The sequence below is a fragment of the Dufourea novaeangliae genome, unplaced genomic scaffold, assembly GCF_001272555.1.
Source record: "Dufourea novaeangliae isolate 0120121106 unplaced genomic scaffold, ASM127255v1 scaffold78, whole genome shotgun sequence".
Classification (NCBI taxonomy): domain Eukaryota; kingdom Metazoa; phylum Arthropoda; class Insecta; order Hymenoptera; family Halictidae; genus Dufourea; species Dufourea novaeangliae.
The window spans coordinates 2,131,047-2,155,923 of NW_015373959.1; the positions used below are offsets into that span (position 1 = coordinate 2,131,047).

The 24,877-nt window shown below is 38.5% G+C and overlaps 1 protein-coding gene across 1 annotated transcript; it reads left to right on the top strand.

The window, feature by feature from the left end:
* The first annotated feature begins 8,430 nt into the window (after positions 1–8,430).
* Positions 8,431–14,293, top strand: LOC107186366 (UPF0602 protein C4orf47 homolog). The gene is made up of 3 exons (XM_015574211.1): positions 8,431–8,466; positions 8,933–9,203; positions 13,905–14,293. Exons 1-3 carry the CDS (start codon positions 8,431–8,433, stop codon positions 14,291–14,293), a joined length of 696 nt encoding a protein of 231 aa, XP_015429697.1.
* The last annotated feature ends 10,584 nt before the right edge of the window (positions 14,294–24,877 follow it).

Sequence of the window (24,877 nt, forward strand, 5' to 3'; positions counted from 1 at the left end):
ATCATAGCGCGCGACACTCTGGGACCCATCATCCCTTCGTGAAAGATTAACCACTTGCGCTGGAAGCCAATCCACAGATGCGTGTAATCGCGACGTGTGTGGCACGTCATTCCAACGCAAGAGGTTAATTATAGATCCTAACAGATACTTCAACATTAAGAAATGAATGAATTGAATCTACCAGAAGTATCAAGCTCCAAAATTGTATGAAAATTTTTCTATGATTACCAACGGAAAAACACCATTTTAACCCTTTCACTACCAATATCAATAGGACTTACATATATACTACTGGTCAAATGTATGGGACCAGTTCTGATAACACTGTTCAACACGATTTTTAATCTGCAATATCCATTGGGAGATCCTTATAGAGTTCCTCGTCCAGGTCACAATCCAGAAGCAGAATTTCTCAATCTCCCTCAGTTTTTGAAAAACATGAGATTTTGTAAACACTCCCGATGTTTGCCAGATACGAGTGGGAATTTTGTTTCCAAGTATGTAAATCCAGGTCCTGATTTATCCATCGGTACTCTCAGTGTCGACTATGCGTAGCTACGGCACTGAAGAGCCCAGGTAAACGAGCAATGGCCGCGTGGCGGTAAAACACCACGCACACGTTCCCGAAGGATATGTTCTTAACGTTTTCGAATTCAAAACTGTTCAGACACCTTTTCTGGATCGTTTCTTCTTCAGAAATGTCTACACAATTCGATACTGTGTAACAAATTCGCGCTAGGTAAAGAACTTTTCGTAAAAACGCAAAAATTGTGCATAGAAAATAAGCTTTTTAGTTTTTAGTTTTCACGTAATACCTCATTTTTGGCAAACATCGGATGTTTTTATAAAAGCTCATGTTTTTCAAAAACTGAGGGAGATCGAGAAATTCTGCTTCCGGATTCGTGACATTGACGAGGAAGTCTATAAGGATCTCCCAATGGATATTGCAGATCGGAAAAAAAGTTTAAATTTGTTGGACAGTGTAACTGAAGAAAGAGAAACCTATTATTCCACAAAGATTTGATACAAGTAATGTGCTAACACTGACTGGGAATTGTCTGTATATGAACTAATTCCATAACTTTTATTACCACGTAACAGAAATAACGAGTTATTGTTCTATCAATCATGAACTCTGGTCCCATACTTTTAGCCGGTAGTTTATACTGCAGTGAACAGTTAACAAATTCTGGTGGGAAATTTTATAAACCAAATAGTTAGATATACCGTCCCACTAGTACCATGATCTCTGCTGAACATTTTCTGAGCTCTACTAAACCTTCTTAATAACAAAAAATTGGATATAGTGTTTACTAAATTTTTAACTCGCTAATTGCATTTATCCTTTGAAGTAGACGCCTGCTTTATCACTTTAGTGACAATATCTGGAAAATTTCTTGACGATCGACAGTACTGCACTTCTTTAACACTAAACCTACCGAACCCTTCAAAAAGGCAGAAATTAGAACGGCAAAACCGGTCATTTGACCAGACATGCTAGGTTTAGTATTAAATGGCATCCAAACATTAGAAAGACAGTGTTACTATGATTACTAGTTCATGGTTTATCGTGAGCAAACACACTGTTTATAAAAGAAAAATATTTTAAAGAATGTTTAATATAATCTTCAATTTTGTAACTTAAACTGGTTCTTAATTTTATGAAAAAATAAATTTTTGTACATAATGCTAAAAAGGTACAGGTATTGATTACTTTCCTCGAGTCACAGTATGATTTCACGTTTCCCTTAGCTGTCTGAAATTTCCGCGTGAGTTACACATTCAGGAACGTCAACAGCGCTTCAAATGAAACATCGTCCAATTCCTGAGATTTATACCGTCAGCATGAACGACGAGAAAGTGTTTGACGCTGTCGAACGGTTCCAGCAGTGAGGTAATGAGTTGTTCTTAACGAGTTGATACTGCCAGGACAGCTGATTCGTCGAGGTAACAGTGGGAACATTTCATTACCGCGTTGTTTGCAGACACCGTCTGCCTGCTTGCGCGTGATTTATACGTGGCCCGGCCAACGTACTTACAGACTTCTATGAGCGCGGCTGTCCTAAATCACCGTGGACATAGAGACGATTCCTTTCCTTCCGTTTGTTCGCGACTGCGATGTAGAACGTTCTGGTGTCACTTTTACTTACTCCTGGATGAGTAATCGTTTCAGTTTGAGGGTACTTGGAGGTAGTACGATATGTACACTACCCGTCAAAAGTAACTGGGCACTTGGTAGATTTGTTTTAATCATTATAAAGAATGTTAATAACCTTTCTATGATGCAAACACCCTAAAAATTCAAATTATACATTGTTCAGTCCCAAAGAGTTAACTAAGGAACACGAATTAGTCTGGGAGTGGAGCAAAATAATTAATTGTTCGTATTTTTAAATTTTTTAACAAGTTCAATTTTCATAGACGGAGGAGACAAGGAAACTCTTCACGGCCCGGTTATAATTGTTTTAGGACCACTCGACGTCTAGCCTTACGACTACCTACACACTTAATTGAACACCACGGGCGTCGGGCATCGATCGAAGGGACAATTCATCTTCTCTTAACCTTTAGGCTACCAGAAGTATCCCTTGTGGCGCATTTACAGAACTCAAAATTCAGCCAGTGCTTTTGTTATATATATACACATAAATTTTTGGCCAACAAAGACTACTTTTTTAAGAAAAAATATCGGCAGGCATTTTGGGGTTAAAGTTCCGTTCGTTACGTCAGAATTTCGTATACAATAACACAACATTCATAACAAACCGTTCATAAAAACCATCCATAACCACTTAAATACACTAACCACGGAACACATCACCTACGATTTACAGTCAGAAATGAAGCAATCATAACCAAATCAAGTCTACATAAGCACAAACGCACACAACTTACAGCAAACTGCTTCGTAGATTTTGAAAACACATTTTGAACCGAAAACATCAATATCACGATCACGTCACTGGAGTCTAAACTTACACAACGCGATATCATATTCATACAGCTTAACCCTCCGAGAACGGTCTCTGGGTCACGCTTTCGCAAGAGCGACATGCACAGAGTAACAGAGTCAGGAGTGGGGACACACGGTCTCGAGAGCGACACGCACACAGTGATGGAGCTGTTCGTAGAAATCGCATAGCGACCGATGTTTGTTTACATGCGAACGACCGGGCCAAGACGCCGCAGAATTGACTTACGTCTTTTAGAAGAATTGTCGACACAATTGACTGTGAAAACATTGATAATCGGGTAAAAGACTTTGAAACGTGTGGAACGGGAAAAAATGAAAAACAATCCACTCAGAAGCGTGGCAGTTGTTGCTTTTGCGTTGGTAATAATAATAAATATGCCAATACATGCAATTTGTGTGCTAGACATGTATGTACTGCACATAGCGGAAAAACAAGTACGATTATATGTAATTCGTGTAAAACAACACCCAATAGCAAGTAAATATAATTTGTTTTATAATTCACGAGATTCTTATTTTAGTTAGTATAATAAGAACCACGAAAATCCAAATGTAATGTGAAACCAGCTAATCGTTACATTGTAACCGTCACTATGTAGTAATATCGGTGAGGGTCTCGAGTTCGAGCCATACTGGTACAGTGTCGGTAAGGGCCTCGGGCTAGAGTCTCGCCGTCGCTGTGTAGTAGTAGAATATCGGTGTGGGGTCATAAATGACATAGGGATCGGTGACCATGTTTCCGTGCTTGGAGGGTTAAACACTTGTAACATGACACATTTTTAAATTCGTTATTAAATTGTTTCGGTACCATTCAATCACTGTCATTTCAACATCACATTACATTCTCAACGAGGGCTTCTCATTAATTTGACAAAGCCAATATTCCCGTATTAGCGCCGCGTAAGTGGGATTTACAAACCCGCGAAATTCAAACAAAGAATTTCTGTGTTCGGAACGTAACATACAGGGTGGACCAGCTACAGAGCTCTCTCGATTATTGTCCCAAACTCGGGTCCACGCCGGGACAATAATCCTGGAGTACGGGAAACGCTTATGACCCTCGTGAATACGTTTTTTGCCCGAAGCTCGAGCATCAGCACTCGCCTTTGTAGTATTCCGAACATAGAAAAGGACAAGCCAGTAAAAAACAGAGAGAAAGCTTCTTTTCCCACTCGACTCGACCTGCCCTCCTGCGACGCTCTCGCCGATCAATGGTTACATTATAGTCGACCACATAGTCCGATTGTGTGTGTACCGTTTCGGCCAATAATACAAATACGTGTGAATCGAAGTGATCCAGCTACATTTTATTCGTCGACAGCTCTCTGGGCAGTCGCTGACGATTGAACGCTTCGACTAATCGTCGTACATTCCCCCGCTCCGTCCGACGAAACTATCGAGCGCATATATTGTTGACCGGCGCGCGAGACAACGTTAATGAAACGATGAAACTTTTTTATTTTTGATTCGTTGTTAATGAAACATTTACTAATATATTGATGAGATTTGTCTGATTAAAATGATACCAAATATGACATAATTTGAATCATATTTACTCATGTAGAAACAGTTAATAGTTCATATTAGTTCATTATCGATTCTGATAAATCATAAGTAAATATGACCCAAATTGCGTCGTGTTTGGTTTCATTTTAATCAAAAAAGCTCACCATTTGTTTATAAAAGTTTCATTAATAAAGAATAAAAAAGTGTGATCGTTGCATTAGTATTGTCTCACTGACACCCGGGAATGTAACCTTTTTGTGGGCTCCCAACGTTCAGACGTCGGCTCGTGAACGGAAAGCCGTCTCGGCGCGCTGTGGCAACAAAGTATGTGGTTGCCGAGTTCCACACTCCCCCCCCCCCCCGGGGGGGGGAGACGCCTGGACAATAATCGCATATCAACAAAGAGTCAACAATCGCGAGAGCTCTGTATATGGAATCACCTAAATATCTGATTTATTTATTCTTATATAAAAAATCTTTTCAGGATAAAGTTGCTCTGTTTCAAGGGACACATGCAATGGTGGAAAGAATTCTTTCTTAAAGTTATTGTGTCACGCAATTTTAAGGCCACCGGTAATTTTTTTAAATGAAATCCTGTTTACTTTTTTGAAGTCCGTAGGGAACGTGAGGGAGACAAATTCAGCGGACTTATTAACCATACCGTCCCGATCATTTAATTTCGAGACACATTCATTCAAGAGCTCTCAATAACAGCTATGTTCGAAGCAAATCTCAGTAATGTCTCGATGAGTGAGACGAACTCGAGTCCGCTTCGGAGCATTCTTGACAAGGTGGAAAGGTTTTCAGCCCCTCATAAATTTGTTTTTTGCACGAAATCAAGCCTCGGCTTAGTTTCTGTTTACACTGTTTTGATCGGTTCCAGAGGGGAAGCTCCCCAGTGGTGGGAATAACGCCGTTGTTCGTGTCGCATTCGTCGAGAAATCACTGTATATCCCATTCTAGGTATATACATAGCTATTACTAGTAAAGAGAAAATAATATCATTGTAAGGCCTATTATCTGTGATTAAAATTATACTTTGTCAGAAATAAAAAAGTCTCTACATACTTTCGAGCGTTACTGTACCTGATGTTTCAAATTAATATACAATGTGTTTAGAAAAAGCATCCCAGAGGTCTAGGAGTTACAGTCAAAGTTAGGCACAATTTTATTCGAATAATAAATAGTGAAAAACTGCAGTAATCAAGGTGATCATTCTGAGCTTTAAACACTTAATAAGATTAAATAATTGTTTCCGAAATATCGATGCATCCAAGAAGTAGTATTATTTTATTATAAAAATGGGAATTTTCACGTTTAATCGATTAAAAATAAGGAAGTAGGTACTTTTTTATCTTTCATTCGTTATTCGAAACTGTTTATCTACATAATGCACTTGCCCATATCTGATTACAGTATACAGCGAAAGAAATAACATGCTTATACATTACTAAATCAGACGTATGATCAAGAAAACAATAATGTTCATTACTAAGCGTTACAAAACCCAATAAATTAACGTGAAATTCAGCAAAATAAGCTGAGAAAGCACAAAAGAAAGCTTTAAAATAAATGCCAGGTCACATTTTCGAGAATGAAATATTCACGAAGCAGAACATTTAATTGCGAAATTTCCGTCTCGTACTCGAAACTCAATAGAGTTTTCAGCAGTGTCACATTAAAACAACATCTCACCGGTTTTATCGTGAAATTATTCGGCGTTAAAGATGGCGTTAAATGAGCGCCGACGAGCGTAAATAAGATTATTATATGCTCGGTGAGCTGGGATCGTCGCTCCTGAAGTTTGCTTAACGTTCGAAACGAAAAAGAAAAAAAACAATCGTCCGTCTGTCTTTTGTAGGGGGGGAGCCGCTGAAATTACAGGTTACTCGATGAGTCGAAATAACGAAAAGAATCTCCTCGAGCAAACAGAAGCATGAAACGGAATCGTCACGAGCCAGAGCCACTCGGCAAACGATTCGGAAAAACGGATCTCGATCGAGTCGGTAAAGTATACATACACCGTCGCAGTGAACAAACCTCTTGCTTCTCGCGCCTTGTAAATTTACCCCGTTACAACCTTATTTTCCAAAGGATTTTTTCACGATCCATCGCCGGCGCCCTTCGACACGTACGGTGGCGGCAGCGGAGCGGTAAAGTTTCGGCGGGGCATCGAGAAGGGACGTCAACTGCACCCCGGACCACCCACCCCTCTATTCGACGAGAAATTCACGCGAATCTTCAACGGGGAGGCGTTGAATGAGCCATGGCGATTGGAGGCGGAAAATCGGGTAATCGAGTGACGCGATTTAGAAACATTTCTGTTACACACCCGACAATCTTTTGAGACTTTTAGTTACCGATGAATGTGTTCCTTCGCGACGAAAACGGCCCCCCAACCTATAAATTCTCTTTTGAAACGGGAATAGAAAGTTGGAATCCGATAAACGGTACGGTTCTGAGGGTGGGGGGGGGGGTTGTTCTGGAAAATATCTTTGCAATGTAGGCTAGACGCAATAGTAAATGAACACGTACCAGTGGATGGACATTACATGTAAAAACAAATAGATTAAGTTATTAAAATAAGCAAACGATTAAATAATGATTGTTTTAAATTCTTTGTTTCATATTCTAAGTATTTCCTGAAATGATCACTTACCGTATTTGCCGGCCTATAAGACTTTTTTGTACACATTTATAAGGAAGAAAACTTTATCGTTGAATATTATAATGAATTTACAGTATTTCAAGGATAAAGTAATACGTAGGTCTACTTTCAATAAATACCTAATCTAACTAGGAGTTCTAAAAACGTGCGTCTTATACGCCGGCAAATACAGTACTTAATATTGATCATTTGCTGGTGAAGTCTGTAGTTCTTTTAATTTAATTAATTATATATTTCCAATTTTTCAAACTGAAATCTATACGTTATGAAAAGGTGTACGTATTAAAAAATCTAATTTTCATGTGCAAAAATTTATGAACATTATTATCATTTAAAATTTGACTTTAATAATTATAAAATCTTATATATGTTCATTCATTGGTGCGTTCGCCATATTTAGGTGTACGCAAAGCAATGATCATAGCGTTAAAGTGACATTTATTTCGTCGATGAGGAAGGTAATTTTTTTCAGAATAATGACAAATCATAGAAACTGATAATAACTATGAACCGTACGTACCGTTTAAAAGTACTCGGACGCCTGGATTGGTTTAGAAGAGCACAAAGAACTTTCTGTCCATTAGACTACCGGTCGTTTCTTTCTTCTTGACGATATTCCACACACTGCTCTTCGGTATATTTAGTTTAGTTGCAATATCGCCTATGGAACAACTTTCACCACGAGGAACACAAACTGCGAAACGTTTTTCAGAATGTTAAAGCGAATGTTGTTTCGCTAAGGGACGAACAAGGAATGATTAAGAAACAGGTGACCTTTGGTATTTGTAGGAATCATGGTCCTTAAGAAATAATAAAACAGAAAACATTGCGTTGGTACATTATGGATCCTCTTTCCTAAATAATACACACGTTGGGTAAAGATCATAAAATATATACCTGAGTCAAAACATTGTCACAAACTCCAGAAGTCATATCGTTCGAATAATTCTAAACGGTATTGTAATTGCAAAATATACAGAATGTAGACGCAAAATTAAAATACGTCGAATACTAGAAACAAATATTTAAAAATATGGTACTTATTGAAACATAATCTTCATTTCAGGATATATAGGCTCGAGGAGAAAACAGGATTATTACAAAATTTTCCATGAAACAGTGGCTTTTGCTGTCGCATAGTCTCATAATAAGTCTCCTTATTTGAGTAACGACAATTGATATTATAATATATTGTGTATAAATATGAATGTATCCACTCATCTACAATAGCACATCAACACACCTCCTTATAGTATCAATTGTAACAAGATTTTTTATAACAATGTCTGACCAATTGGGTGACAATCGCATTCCACTCGTACGTTGATTATTCTAGTTTTTTTTTAATTCTTGGCTCTTGAGAACTTGATACGTCCATTTTTAAACTATTTTCATTTTTATCTAATAACAAAGCATCGAATTTCTTCCACAGCCAAAACCTGACATTTCCTATTTTGGTTGTTCTTTATATAATTTATTAATAGTTCCTTTTCTTAATAATCTAATTTATCCTAATTTTCATTCTATATCCTAAGAATGAAAACTTTGGCAGTGAACACTGTTACAGGATCACATGATTACCAAAATACAGTTTCATTAGCTTTTCTCTTTTATTTCGATATTTCTGGAACGATATTTATCAATATAACCATCATTCACGAGCAGCCTCAGCTCGTACAATCTATGAAAATCGACACTTCAGTTCGGGAACTGATAAAACATATCTTTGCAGTTCCCGATTACCGAGCTAAAGAAGCCAACCTGATACCTCGACCCTTTCGCAGCTGAAGCTCGAGAAGAAGAACATCGGAGGTCGCATGTTGCCACCCTCGCCGGCGAAGAGGCACGCGACTCCTGGTGATTATCATGGGTGTTTCGAGAAAATTAGTCACTTCGATCCGGCGGTGAGAGAGAAGAAGAAATCTGAACCGGAGCCACCGAACGCGAAGATCAAGCCTAATCCTCGTGGGGGGCCTGGATACGTGGATATCTGCCTGAATCCTTTCCCACCTCATTCCCATGACCCGTATGATCAAGAAACAAGACAGAAAATCGGTAAAATGAATTATCTCTTTGTAGGATATCGAGCGGGGAGAGAAAGAATCTGACACGTTTAAATGGTAAGGTTGTTTAATGTTTCACTTCGACGGATCGCGACTGACTGACTCTCGTCATCGCATTCGTTCTTTATATAAAAGGCTTACTCACACACACTCGCACACACGCTGACCTCAGCGTTCGGCGGATCGTCATCGGAGATCGTCGCCGATCACACAGGGGCGGCTTCCGCCTTTAAAGTCGCGGACTGCGTCGTAGTGTCGCGGTAGTCGCCAACGAACCCTTCATTACCCCGATGGTTTTTCCATGTACCGACCCTGCGATACAAATCTCCTCAAAAACCCGACCGTTCGCCGAGACAACTTTCACTCGGATTTCTAAGGATGCCATGACGTCTTTCCGCGATATCCCGATTTCTCATACAGCCCTTTTCCAAATTCCTAATGTAGCGAAGATGTCTTCCCATGATATCCCTATTTCCTAGGTCATCCATTTCTAAATTCTTTACACTTACGTCCACCCCTCCATACCGGAACCCCTTTAAATACTGGTCCTAAACAGGGGATGACACAGTCACTTTCCGAACTTCAGCAACATCACAACGTCACTCTGTTCAATTGTATTCATATTTGTAAATAATACTTAAATAAAACGTATTAAAACCTAATTCGAAGTTACCTCGACGACAGCAGCGACGGCTCGCCGCCCAAACCAGCAATATCTAAGAAACGGTCGTTCGTCGGCACGGCGAAGCCACGTGCCGATTCTCACCCCACACTCCCTGTTCACACAAGGAAGCCTCGTGCCGATGCCTACATTTTCCTCGTTTGTAGGTGATAACTTATTTTAATCGCGACAACATCAGTTGATCGATCAAAGTTAGCTACTCCATTGTACATTTTTCTTCGCGTTACTTATTCAAGTAAATATGAAGCTTCAAATTGCAACGAATTGGTTAATTGGAAAAAATAAACTCAATTAAGATAATTGAGAAAGTACTTCTTTCAACAAGTAACGGTTTATTAAAGAAGAAAGCAGTAACAACGAAGTTAACGGAAACAGCCGCGGAATTACATTACGCTACAAGCTTAAAGAATCACTAAAATTCGACCACAGAGTGTCGATATTTGAATTGCTGTAAAGCGTAAAACCTCTACTTTTACAGTCCTGAATTTGATGTTTTCCAAGCTAGTTTTTTGTTGTAGAACGAAATGAAAAACTGAAGCTGCTTTACAAATTCAAACGACTCTACGTTCTACGTCCTACACGCATACACACACCACACACACTAAACACGCACTCCACACGCACATACCACACACAAACTACAATTCCGACCGTGCAATCACTTTGTGGTGTAACTTGGATTATATTAATGCCGCCGGCCTACTTTCCATTTTAAGTGCACAAAATAGTGCAAAAAACTCGTACGCCATCTGTTTAGAGACCGTTGAAAATGAGACTTCCCTTTACAGCGTCATGCCAAAAGAAATCCCCCAAAAAATTTGGTAAACTCCGTAGAGACGTTTCAATTTGTGAAATTTCAAAGGACAAAAAGCAACTTTAGTTCTTCACCCCCTCTACAACAAAAAAAACCAACTTCCAAAAAATAAAGTTGAAGACTGTGAAAACGTAGAGGCTTTACGCCTTAAAATGAACCCAGGAGACTGTTGTACGATTTTTTACGACGTAACAGCAGATCAAATGTCGCCAATTTGTCGGTCGAAATTTAGGGATCCTTTAATTTCGTGTCATAGTGTATTTTACAGAGGTGGCCTATTCGATGGTTAAATTTCGACTGACGATTCCAGCTGAATGTGAGGACTAGAGAAATTGTGAAGAAGAGAAACTCTTCTCTATTGGCTAACTCTTGACAAAACTGTAGGTGTTTCCGTCATGGTTAATAGGTAACCACGTCTTTTTGTGTTACATCCAAGTGGATCAGAAAAATATAGAAGAAAGCTTCCTTGCTTGTCCCTTGTGCATTGTTCCTGGATTTCAGAAATCAGCCTTTGTTCAAAACTACTAAAAGGCACCTATATTAACTTCAACGCATACGGTCGATAGCTGTCCAAAAATCCAAGTTCGCGAGGTTTGACGGCAAGAAATTAATAATTTAGACCGTCGCGTCGGGGTCTTGTTGCCGCTATTTCAATGCTGTTTCAAGCATTCACAATATGTGGTATGCACACTATAATAAATTATGTGAAGCACGGAGATTTAGTATTAAAAAAGTCACCATACAATTGCAATATATGAAACCATAATGTGGTGTAGAAGGAAGTCAGCTTTTGCTATCTGGGCAACTGCTTTAACTTGCAATGTCTGATGAAGGCAGTTGCAGTGAGAACAGTCCTCCTGACACTGGCAGTAGTATTGTCTGCAAAAATGGCGAATTTTCTTATATCTTATACTTTGCCGGTAAAATAAGTTTAAGCTCATCATTTCTATTAAAACTCCTATCCACATTGACTGGTGCCCAACATGTTGCGTCCGCAGAGGATTAACAACGTCTAACTTTGACTATCGATAGCTACAAAATCTTAAAAAGAAAATACATATACAGGGTGGGTCAATAAGAACTACTATCTAAAATAACACATTACTTATTACTTATATAAAAAATCGTTTTAATGAATTATATAGCATTTTACGGATACAATTCGATTTCATTATATCTTATTTGTTTTTTAGACACCAAGGTGACCTTGAGTTTTCTCGAGGTCAGGGCATGTTTGTTTGAATACCATCATGTTATAAGTCGTTGAATTCGTCCTTCTATTGGCAACAAGGTGGCGTTAAAACAAAGATGCAGTGACCTTGACAAAACTCAAGGTCACCTTGATATGTCAAAGAAATAAGATACAAAAAAATCAAACTGTACCCATCCGATGCATCCCTTAAGGTGCCACATAACTCATTAAAACGTTTTCTGATACAATCACTAGGTAACGAGTTATTTTAGACAGTTGTTCTTATTAACTCGCCCTGTAGAATTACCAATAAAAGTTGACAAAAGTGATGCAGACTCTCCCAACAAATTGCTCTTCCCCCTAAAAGCGTAAATAATAAATACGTAATCGTATATATTGCACCGTCATGTCAGTTGAGCTCTAAGCTTTCAACTTCTGTCAATTTCGAATTCCTTACTCTGTTGTCCCATTTTTAACTCCTTGCAATCGTAGCTATTCTATGTATAAAGAGACTGCAGAAAATATGTACCAATGAGCATATTATCTATTGTACTAGTACGCATTGTTCTCCTACGTAATGACTATTCTTCATTGTTATTTTATAACAGATTGCAAATAAACGAGGAATATATTAAAAAATATATTCCGTTATTCCAATTCATGTAACTCAAACAAATTTAACCACCGTGTTCAACCGCTCACAATGGTCATACCAATTTCATCTACAGAATTCCAGGTTACAATCAACGCGTAAATGTGATTAAACTTTAACTACCAGCAACTACAAAATCGTAGAAATTAAATGCAGAAATAGATATGTATTAATCCCAGTTGACCAAGCAGATGCAAACTCCCGAAATAAACCACTTGCCTTGCCAGAAGCTTGTATAGTGTGTATACAATAAACGTGTAAACTTGTACATTGTCAGTTAGGCTCTAATTTTTCCATTCGTTTTCTCCGCTTCTTATTCCGTATTTTTGTTCGTTCATTATCCCCGTCCCGCGAAACGGTGGATACGACAGACAATATCGTCGAGCAAAAAGGTAATATAAAGAGGGCTTGTAAAGCGGAAGAAGATTGGAGTCTCGGTTTTCCCCGTTTCCGCTTCCTTCTTCGGTAGAATTTTGCTCTCCCCAAGCCGGCGCAACTAATTACATTTTTGTCGTAAGGAACGCTGGAAAATGAAAGCTCGCTACCACTCGGACAGCTTTTTTCCTTGCGTCTGGTGTGTAAATGCACGCGGCGCGCACACCTCGAAATTTCACCCCGAGACGGATTTCAGGCAGGGACATACGAGAAATTTTTAAGAGAACAAAATTAACTGAACCGATTGTTTTTATTCGGCCGGTTGTTACGAAACAGACGCGTTAATTAGGAAATCTTCTTCCGTAACGCAGCGTAACTGAAAAATGGTTTCATAATGAAACGATGAATATCTGTGTAGTTAAACGAATAGCGGAAAAATGTCTTTGTTTTACATCATATTTCATTCGACATTCACGTACAAAAGAATACTGCCTCGGTATAGGATGACAAAAGTCTTTTTCATGCAATTTTTTGTTCAAAGGGCAGGTGAATGTTATACAGGTTGGCTCATTAAAACTAATTTGGCGTGTTAACCCTTTATATTCTGATGGTACTAAGTACCTTTTATATTGTAAAAAACACTTGTGATCTGTTTCAACAAGCTGTTATTTCAATACCAACTGAAAATTCATTAATATAATTTAATTACAGAAATTTAATAAACAATAATAATTCGATAATTTGTTCATTAATATACAAATTTCTATCGAAACTACACATATTACAAAAGAATTATTATGTATATCATTAAATTATAATTAAAATTATTATTCATCTACTCATTTAGAAAAATTATTGCAATATGCAATTGCAACTGTGCAATATGCATAAGATTATTTCCATTCGTCTTTACTTCTCTTTCTCGAGAAGCTTCCCAGTAAACAGTAACCTAATTGAATTTTTCTCTGCCCATAATAGGAAAATCTGTCGGTCGATTTCTGTATGCCAGCGCTCCACTCGATTATTTCCCGCCGAATCCCTACGAGGTCAAAACCCTGGGATCTACGTACACATGTCCAGAGAAAGTAACAGTAAAAATGAAACCACCCGGTCGAATTTACGTTCCATTCCCAAAGAAACCAGGTGGAAATCATTCCGGCTGTTTCGATAAATTCCCGACATACAAGAGCGACCCTTACATGAAGGACACGGCTAAAGACAAGAAAGAGAAGGGTCGGTTTGTCCTCGGTGCGCCAAACTCACGATCGAAATACACCAATAGTATCATAAATCAAGTGACCGGGATATCCTGTAACGAGAAGAATTATGAGAACTACCAAACACGTGTTTATCCATTACACAGATAAAGATTTGTACCTCTTTGATGCTTTCTCATCTGGCAATATCGAAATATATATTCTCTCATACGTGTCTTTATTCTTTGGTACTTTACCTAGCAGTATATTCATTAATTTTTTGTTCGACTCGCTTAATTGCCAGCGAATGGATGTATTAAAAAGAGAAAAAGAGGGAGAAAAGAGGGTAATTAATACCGTCCTACTAAAATGTAGCGTTGCTTCGTTCTATTCTATTTTCAGTCGGACGCTATTGCGACCACTTGTGGATCGGAGTTACGATTTTCTTGGGAAATATAGTTTTTCCAATGACAATTGCCTTGCATCAGTACAATTAGTTAGTTTTCATTATTACAAATGTGGATAAGTCTTCGATCAATTAGATTGCTTTTGTATATCTTCCAAGATTGTATAGACATGTCGACAGAGATGGGTAAGCGTTCGACAAACCAGTTCCTGTTACGTATGTCGAATTCATTTGTAGATCAACACCATATGAAGTTAGCGAACAATATTTCGGCTTCGATTCATCGAATCTACATTTCATCGATAATATGTATTTACGAATATTCAAATACACCGACACACAGTTTGATCTACGGATGTGTTCTGCAACGTTATCTCTTTATCCCGTTGACTGTATCTTTTTGGTATCTTGTACAAAAATTTTGTTTCATAAAATCAAGAATCCATAGTCCATTTAAGACTATGTGAAACCGTTTTTAAGCACTGTTTTTTTATAAACAGTGTAGTCGCTCATGATAAATAACGAATGTAGTAGCCACAGTAACACCGTTCTTCTAATGTTTGGTTGTCATTTAAAGAAATTTCATACTGCCAATCAACATGAAATGTTTGAAATTTTGTCACTAAAGTGATAAAGTAGGCGTCTACTGTAGTGGACAAATGCACTTCGCGGGTTATGTAGACGATCTGACAACATTTTTTCTGTCACAAATGTATCCTTTTTTTCCACACAGAATATTTTTAAAACCGGTGTAAGCACAACAATACACCGCTCAAAACAATTAGAACTCCAAACATTCGAAAGAAACAGAATAAATTCTTGTGTTGGTTAGAGACAGTTTCAGAGAAAACATGTTTTTTCAACATTCTTGAGGTTTTCGCACAAAACCACTAGTGTCGTTACACTTTCCTATTGACTCTTTAAAGACTGACATCTTGTTCATGTGGTTCCATCACCTTGCACGGAATGACGTTGACAAAAATATTAAACGAAACTATCCAAAATTTAAGTCTTGAAAACATCCGTAAGACTTTTGAGACGGACGTTTCTAGAACATCCGAAATTTAAGTCTTACGAACGTCCTAGGGATGTCCAAAATGGTCGTAGGACATTTGGATATAAACTGGACATGAAACGGCCGTCCTTAAGATGTACGGTGCTACCTGGGTTAAAGTGAACTGTACTCATGGTTCACAGAAGAATGGCGAAGGTAAGAGCTTATATAAATTTACCGCAGGTCCATTAAAGAGAAGACCGCCCTTGCGCCTTTCATTCTTTCATAGCCGGTTGCGTGTTTAGCGCCTCAGAATCACGCGATGGGGGGGGGGGCAAGTGGCGGCTGCCATTGTGGTCGGTTCAAGAGGGGGTGAAAAACCGGGCGCGGAAGCAAATACAATGGTCGTGGACGTGCGAGACATGGTCCTTTCAAAGCAAATCACTCAGCGGCGACCTGAACTTACTAATGAAATTCTAACGAACGTTCCACGCCGCGACGTCCACCGGGCGGTCGCAATTAAACGTTTCTGGCAAACACCACCTACCCCGGGGAGGGTGGGACAGGCTCGTTGCGTCACTTAAAGGCTCTCGCCGTCCGTCCGCCTGCTTGCATGCTAAGGTCATTTGTATTTGACTGGCAGCGGGTAAGGCCGGTCCTGCGTAATTAACAGGTTGTTTTGCTCGTCCGTGGGAAAAACCACCGATTTTCACCGGGCGACGTGCCGCGACGATGAATCCCCGTACGCGACAAAAAACGTTGACAAAATGGCCGTCCATCGCTTCGGAGCTGAACAAACAATGACCAGTCCCGTTACATGTAACGTGTTAATACGCTGGAAAAATTCGTATTTTTTTGACCGACTTCGAAAAGGAGGAGATCATACAATTCGATGTGTATGTTTCTTTTTTTTTGTGTCCAGCGATTACTCTGCAACGGATGGACCAATCGATATGAAACCTTTGGTGCCTTGTAGAGGGTGTTCGTGACAAATTTCTGATTTTTCTTGTTTATTATAAACTATTATTTTCATTCCCAAAATGGTGTCCTTCCAAATAGTTGAAAGTAGTTCCCTTTGCTTTCTTCGTTACGATTATTGTCTAGTAATGACAGTGAAGACCATCTTACGTTGGCTCATTGGCCTATCGGTATTGCTTCCTACACTAGAAAGTACGAAATACCAAATTTTTGTTCAGAAAATGTGTACCGACTTCAAAATGCGCTAAAAAGTAGAAAACTGTTTGTTCAGGATTGGGTCGGCCGCGGCATGACGACATGCGCGCCGAAAGGCCAGCCTCGTGACCGGCGAGCGCGTACAGCGCGTCTCATCTCTAAGTTCGATGATTATCGTGCCGATTCGATCATTGTCGCCGGAGACTAAGCGTTACGTCACGGGTAATCATAGTACCGACACCTGTGGGTCACCTCGTACAGTTACAACGGCATCCTTCTCTAGCCACTGCCAGGACTTTGTCTGGCAGTTGCGCTCTCAGTCCTACCACAAGGACTGTTGCTGTACGAGGTGCCTACGTGACCGCTAGCACTAGTTTTTATTCCAATAACTGTCTAACTACCCGCAACGAGCCTTTGTCTCCATCTACTCGTGACGAACCTTTGTCCGTGAAACGTGCGAATTAGTTATGGGTGCTTCCTAATTATTACAGTTTTATTACCGGCGCTTCGGTCTTAATAAGTGTATTTCTGTTTGTTCGGTGCTCCGATGTATTGTTTTGTAATCGTTATAGTTTTATTATATTTCTTTATTCGTCTACATTTTGTTATCGCAATAAGCTGTTTGTGTTGTACAAAATCAAGAAGGTGCTCCTTCAAATTAGGGGAAATTAGGCTGAGATTGAAGGTCATCTCAAGGTCATATCTTCTAAAATTTCTGTAATGGTAACGTTTTTTTTAAACAGAATGACCTATTTTTGTGTTTGCCATTACAAAGAGGAGATCAAAACGTACCCAATAATGTGTCACACTATAACCTTGAAATGACCTTGGACTGAAAATTTCGTACGTAACTGGTTTAGGTGGAAGCTCACAGAAAATAAATTGCAGAAATAAAATAAACGCCATAATCGCATTAGTTTTTATTTTAGTGTATGTTCAAACTGTTGTCACCCCATGGTGTGATACATTGTTGGATACGTTTTGATCTCTTTGTAATGGCGAACAAAGAAATAGGGCATTCCATTTAACAAGAACGTTATCATTAGAGAAATCTGAGAAGATATGACCTTTAGATGACCTTCAATCTTATAGCCTAATTTTCCCCCTAAAATGCACTAACTTTCTCCTAAACCATTTTTTTGTACCATGACAAACAGGAGAATAATTAAGAGTGGCAGAGTTAGGTGGAACACCCTGTATATTCTCTACTACTATACATTATCACCCATATGTATATCAAGTATTGTTATATGTTGTAACCACTTTTTATTCTACTCGATAATAATCTTCACTGTTGATGGGACTTTTACCTTGAAATTGAAAAAAAAAAGAGATCAACAGCCTCTATTAACTAAAAGCATATATTTCCGACGATTTATGACTCACGAAACAATATAAAGTGCATCTCGCTACGTACGACCTCTACCCTAGAGGCGGTAACCGTGTTAAAATTTCTTTTGCCCACAACTGTACCTCTACTTCTCCTGTATTCTTGAAACAAACAAAAATAAACTATCCCAACCGCCCCCCTCAAAAAGGAAAACAAACAAAATCGTACATTACTACACATCACCCAACAATTCCGCCGTTCGGTAATAAATCTCATATTGAATGACACTGGCGAACGAGCTCGAATATTTGTGCACCCCCTTTAATCCCATTCCACGCGTAATCAGAACGACCAACGGAGCAACCTGATGGTACCACTGCGGGATCTACTCGACCTGGGGGTGGGTGGACAAAAAAGGAGGACACTTCTCAGCCCTTGCCGCCGCAATAAGCGTCCCCCCACCCTTGCACTGGCGGCCAGCTGAAAAATTCTCCGGCGGGCGTCTGCTGGCAGACAAGAAATGGCGAGGCAGGTAGGTATGATTCCGCGAGATTTATTCCGTGGCTGAAGCCGGCCATTTCTCCGTGCCGTGTCGTTGCCGCCGGTATTAAACATTCCAGGCATTGCGATACCTTCCACCACCCCTTCCTTCGCCGCCCCTTCCCGATATACAACCCTAGGAACGGCCTCGGACGGGCCCCGGAGACAGCCGCGAGAGATCACCTATACACATAGGACACACACGCGTATGCGCATACGCGTTCGCGGATTTCCTGCCGAAGAAAGGGGATCGGGGAAAGGTGGGGTGAAAAGCAAAGAGGATCGGAAAATATGCGACTTCGACGAATCCAGTGAAATCTCTCGAGCAACCCCTGTTCCACCCGGGGAAAACTCTATTCTGGTAAACCAGGTAGGAGGCGGGGAGGGAGGCTGATGGTTCCCGGAAGCACTACGAAAACGGGTAGCATACGGAGCCTCCTAAACAGGGACGTTTTTATGGTTTGCGTAGGAATTCCCAGACGTTTGTTTGATTCTCGGAAGTTAAGGAACAGCAGCGATTCCTTTTTCGATATCCGGGGATATCTCGGATTTTACGTGGGGCAGAGGTTCTCGACTGTCCTGATCGGATTTCAATGAAATTGTGCCGGGGTTGTAGGTGTACAGATGTATGGAAAGCATTGGTGATGCATTATACGTTTATAGCCATACACTTTTGAGAAAACAAGTGTAGGGAGTTACCAACTTCTTGACCTGGGTTGTAAGTGGAAGATTGGCTACCATTAACCCTCCATTGTCGCACTGTGTCAAATTGACCCAGAATCTGACTTTGAAATATCATTGAAAATGGTACCACTGGCGCCATGTAGTGTTAACTTTAGATATGTAAAAAACATTTTTCACAAGTTTGTTTTTTTTAAGAATTTCTTTTTAACAACAAATAATTTTTAAACAACAGCTGATTGAATATTAGCTTGGGTCAAGTAAACCCAGTGTGATAACTACGTTGTACAAAGTAGGTGTGACACGGAAGAGTTAATTTAAGCCAAGTATACGCTACTACTCAAACGTTTTAGATTACTTCTTCTCACGAATAGTCAAGCTGAATGGTCAACCCTTAACTGGTGAGGTGGAAATCTTAATACTTATTACTAGACTCCGGATGTTAATGCACAATAAATATGTGATAAACATATGCGATTTATGCACGAAAAATATGCAAATTTGCAAGGAAAATATTCAAGATGAACAATACATTTTGCGATTTATGTATCTGTGACCAGTAAAAGAATTCTTTCCTCACGACCATTCGGTAGTAATATTTGCAGGGCTGACTTCACAAACCGAGATATCGCAGAGATTTTCTACCACTATGTGTGCAATGCACTGGCCTATTGCATTAGTGGTTTTATTCACAGAAATCCACATAAAATGATCCGTAATGTCTTCCCTAATATTGAATTTCGAATACTTGAATCATAGCAATCGTCCAAGTAATTTTTTCGTAGTGTCGATTTATCCTGAACAATGCGGTCTGTATATTTTGTTAGGAAATTCCTCCATACATCGTTATTTAAGACACACTAATTAATACACGCATATTAACAGCAACCAGTGCTCGCGTTAAATTCACGTAAAATTCATTTTTTTTAAAACTCGTTTGTAGCTGCTCAGAAGTAGATATCCCTTTTGCACGTATTAGCTGCTTCTTCAACGTATCTTTTGTGTGTAGCAGTATTTATGTTGCAATAACTGCGATTTTCTTTCGCATTTTGAAGTTTTATTATAAGTTTTACAATATAGACTTCTTTCATTACTCTCATCGATGACAAAATTGCAGTCGCCTTCGATCCAATGTTTCATTAGTGATATTCTACTACTCCGAGTTTTCGGCGTTACTAAAAACACTCTAGTAGATACAAGTACTGCCATATCTAATGCTCAACGAACAACTGAAGCCTATGCAAGTATGTTTCGATGTTTGTCTATAATTACCACGATGTATATGTTTACGTTGTCGACATTTAATAGTAATTTACAGTTATAGTGCGATAGTTTCCTGATAGACTAAATTGATTTCTCGAGAAACTTTTTTTTTAAAACACGGAAGATACATACAGGGCAAATAAATATAAAACATAAAAACATATGCATTCTGCAAAAAATGCAAAATAAAAAATATATTTTCAGAATTCTTTAATCTTAAAACATATTTCTGTTCAGATCCTATTGCTCTATCTGTTTTTTATAAAAATATGCATTTGCATAAACATCCGGAGTCTACTTATTACAAAAGCCGTACTGCTTATACCTTATACTAACCTATTATTCGAACGTTGTACTATCCAGACCTTTTGTTTTCCGAACTGAGTATCTCCCAGTAAGAGATGTCTTCTGCTGATGCAAATATACAATACTCACACACATAGAATCTGTACTTTCCCCTGCTCGATCCAATTCTACACAGTTACTTATGTTGAAAAATGTCTGTAATGTGGCAGCCAAGAAGATATGGGATCTATAAATATTTAAACAATCTGTCAATTTTCTTGACCTCTGTTTAAACAAATCAGGTTTAGTATGTGCAAAGTGATTGTTCTATTATCCGAACACTTGTATCTCCCTATTAATTCAGATTCGGAAAACTCTACTGTACTTATTAGACAGCTGGTTGCTTTCCATTCTCATATAAGAAAACATCGAAATAAACAAGCATTGCTTTAAGGGGTCATGCTCAGTCAGAAATTTTCAAAAAATCGATTTTTCACTTTCTACATTTTCTTTGAGTACAACATCTCGAGAATATTCTGTGAAAGTTTCAAGGTAATCGAATTAAAACTGACAGAGTTACAAGCGTTAAAAAATGAACATTTTATATAAGTGTAAGCTTGACTTGAAACTTTAAGTGCGTTTTTCTCGAAACTACATTTTTCAAATCGGTGATCAATATTTCTCGAAAATTACTGTGTCGATTTACATGAAGCCTTTTGCGCCTTATTTCAAATCAGAAAAGCTTGTCCTTGAACGAAGGATTCGTTTGTTCGTTCCATACTTTTTTTTTAATTGACCAAAAACGAGTGATTTTTAGGTGAAAATTGCACTTTTTCAGGAAAATGTCCGCCATTTTGTTCCTAATCAATACTTCGAAAAACCCCACGTTCAAGGACAAGATTGGTTCTTCCATTACATAAATCTTACTGAATTTTTAATTTCAAATGAACCGTTACGAAATTACAGTGATCACGGCAGACCACTTTTTGTGAAAATACACCCGGGAGATCGCTCACCATTTATTTACTAATACATATTTTTAAATAAAAAAATTACCTTATAATCTAGAAACTGCAGTCTTTGAAACGCAAACACATTTCTTGAAAAAGGTCTTATAGTTTTTGAGAAAAAAATTCCCAAAGAACACTCTTTTTTCGGTTTCCTGACTGAGCATGACCCCTTAAGTAACCATTGAATAAACACAAAATATTGAAAGCTCGGTTTGCACTTATCACAAGTCATCTTACAGGTTTCGTAGCACACCTAGGCTGTACCAGTAACATTACTTAAAAGTATGAACAATAACTAAAAATCTGTGTACGTCTACACCTGAAAATATTAATACAGACTCGAAGATAATTTCCATAAAAGTGTAATTACGGTTTCTATACAAACTACTTCCCAAGATCAGAAGCGTCCAGCAAACAAGACAACAGAAAACAATGTCTTTCAAAAATCAATTTCAAACAAAAAATTATTTCTACGTACTACGTGTATTTTGTTGTGGACGATAAGCAATGATTTCTTAACCGAATAAAATTCTCTGAAGTTGAATAAAACATATAGTACCCCTGAAAAAGCCGACATTCCACAGACAACCTAATAATATGAAATTCCCCTCATTTCTCTGCTCTTAACGAAATTCCAAAGGCAGAAGTGATATTTCCACAATCAATCAAACAGCAGATCAAACGTTGACGCAAATACATTCGAAGATGGGAAATCCCGTGACGGCTGTCGCGAGTTACTGAGATCGTTTTCGAGGGCGGTGCAAGTCTTCCTAAGTCGTATTCCAAGTAACAGCCCCGATGTGGTCTTACGCGTCTTGTTTAGCTTACTCTTTCACGGAGGCGCCGTTTGCGCTGCGGATGGGATAGTAAACTCAGACGCGGTTTGTTCCAATACACCGCAAATTCGCGGGCAAATACGCTTTACGCTCGACGTGTAGACCGCGGCGAGGACGGCACCGCTGAGCGTTTCGATTCGTCGTCGTGGCGTGTGGAGGGGGGGGGGGGGGGGACTCAAATAATTGCGCTTTTACAGTTCCTAGGCCCAGGCCCCTTTTCGATTCGCACAGGTCGAACGTTGGATAACATTTACGGAAATATCACTGGTTGCAAGTACTCCTTGAAAGAGAGAGACGCTGTTTGAAAAATTATAAATTAAGCCCGAGAGTTTCTGATCGATCACTGGAGAAGCTTTGCTGACCCGGAATAACAAGTGTATCGATTCAAAGGTAACGATCTTGTAGCTTCGAATAGCTGTTTGCAGGCAACTTCGATGAAAGTTTTACGAACGGGATGGTACGTTCGCCAAGTTTTGTTTGGTGATCGATGATTAAAGTTATTCAGATTGTGTAGCGGTAATTGGGCAATCGTACACTGGGTGAAAATCAGAAGGTACATGGAATCGATTTGGATAATTGAGCTTTTTTTACAATTTTGTGAAGATACGATCGTGTAATTGAGGGAGTTATGCCACCAATAGTAGCGGTGTGAGATATCAAGGCTTTTATAGAAAGTACTGTACATCATATTATTCTATGATAGTACACATACATATATGTAGAATCATAGTACAGGTAAGAATTTGGCACCCAAAGTGGCAAAATTACTAAAAATCACATTTTTCAACATTCTGTGGTATAGTTCCCTCTTGCATTGAACCCGTGAATTAATCCATAGAATACACGTTTTAATTCTGTTTTTACTCGATATAATATTTAGTTGTGAATTGTACTACCTCTGCGAGAAAGTATTAAAATAAATGGGGTTAATATAATTGCTGCAGAAATTATTTACGTAGGTTCTAAAAATAATACTGTTCTATATGAATAAATAAAATAAAATGGAAGAGATGAGTATAATTTGAAGAAACAGTAACCAGTGAATGTGATTAGAGAAGACGATGAAATTTGTACCCTTTTATTAGATAAAATTAACGAGATCAGAAATTTCACTGCAATTCTCGTCTCATGCGATTACCATTTTTCTTTATTGTTGTTAAGCCGCGTCTACATTATATAACAAAACATTGTTAACAAAGTTTTAGTTGAAATTTTGTTCTACAAAATATTTTTATAACTTGTTAAGTAATCCTAATTATAATGTTGGCTTAAATATAGTACGTAATTTAGCTGTAGTTAATGATTCGGCAGAACGAGGAGTCAAACTCATGCAAGAGTTTAGTGACGCACTATCACGTAATGAAGAGGAGCAACAATTTATAATGCAAATTGTACAATATCAGATTATAGAAAGCGCTATCCGGACACAAAAAAAGTACTCCAATTAAAAATTAGTAATTTGTTTTTAGAATTGTTGTTTTGCGTCTATTAAAAAGTGTTGAAACTCAATAACCGTATTTCTTTTCTTCGCCTCCTTATGGTATAATATTCACCACTTCAAGTTAAACATATATATATTATTATTAAATATGAAATACTAATGTCGAACAATCGCTCATCAACTTTTTAAATTAATACTATTACTAATTTACCAATAATAAAAGAAAATAGCTAAAAGAACTGGTACTTTCAGTAAAATGCGTAAAATATAATATTTAACATACATAATTAAAAATAACATAAGTATTACTTAATTACTATATTGAAACAATTATATTGTGGTACTATTATTGTCAATATTGTGCACAGGAAGAACGTTCAAACATAATTATAAGACATTTCTTCACATATTTCCATTCATACCAAATTTCATATTTATTTCGAACTTAAACATGGATATATCACGTCTTCCGTTATCCGATTAATTTCATCTTGTACAGCACTTATTATTTGACCCAATGGAACAATTTTAGGGGGCGGCGTGAAAAAAATCTCGCAAAAAAATGTTCACCAAGTATAGCTAAGGTCCACATAGTATACATAGAGACCTTTACGGGGTTCATAGAGCTGAGAAGTGTTGCCGTATCCGCGTACATATTTACTTTAAGCAGCATCGGGAGAAGAGACACGCCCCGGTTTATCACTGTCAGCTCGAAGACACAGAAGACGGAAGAAGGGAGGAGGAGGAGCGAGATAGCGAACAAGTGGAGTAAATCTACGGCTCGTTTAAGACTGAA

Coding starts and splice junctions, on each gene's coding strand:
- LOC107186366 (XM_015574211.1), top strand. CDS start 8,431: ATGTCTGACCAATTGGGTGACAATCGCATTCCACTC. Junction 8,467..8,932: donor GTGACAATCGCATTCCACTC/GTACGTTGATTA, acceptor ACCCTTTCGCAG/CTGAAGCTCGAGAAGAAGAA. Junction 9,204..13,904: donor AGAAACAAGACAGAAAATCG/GTAAAATGAATT, acceptor TGCCCATAATAG/GAAAATCTGTCGGTCGATTT.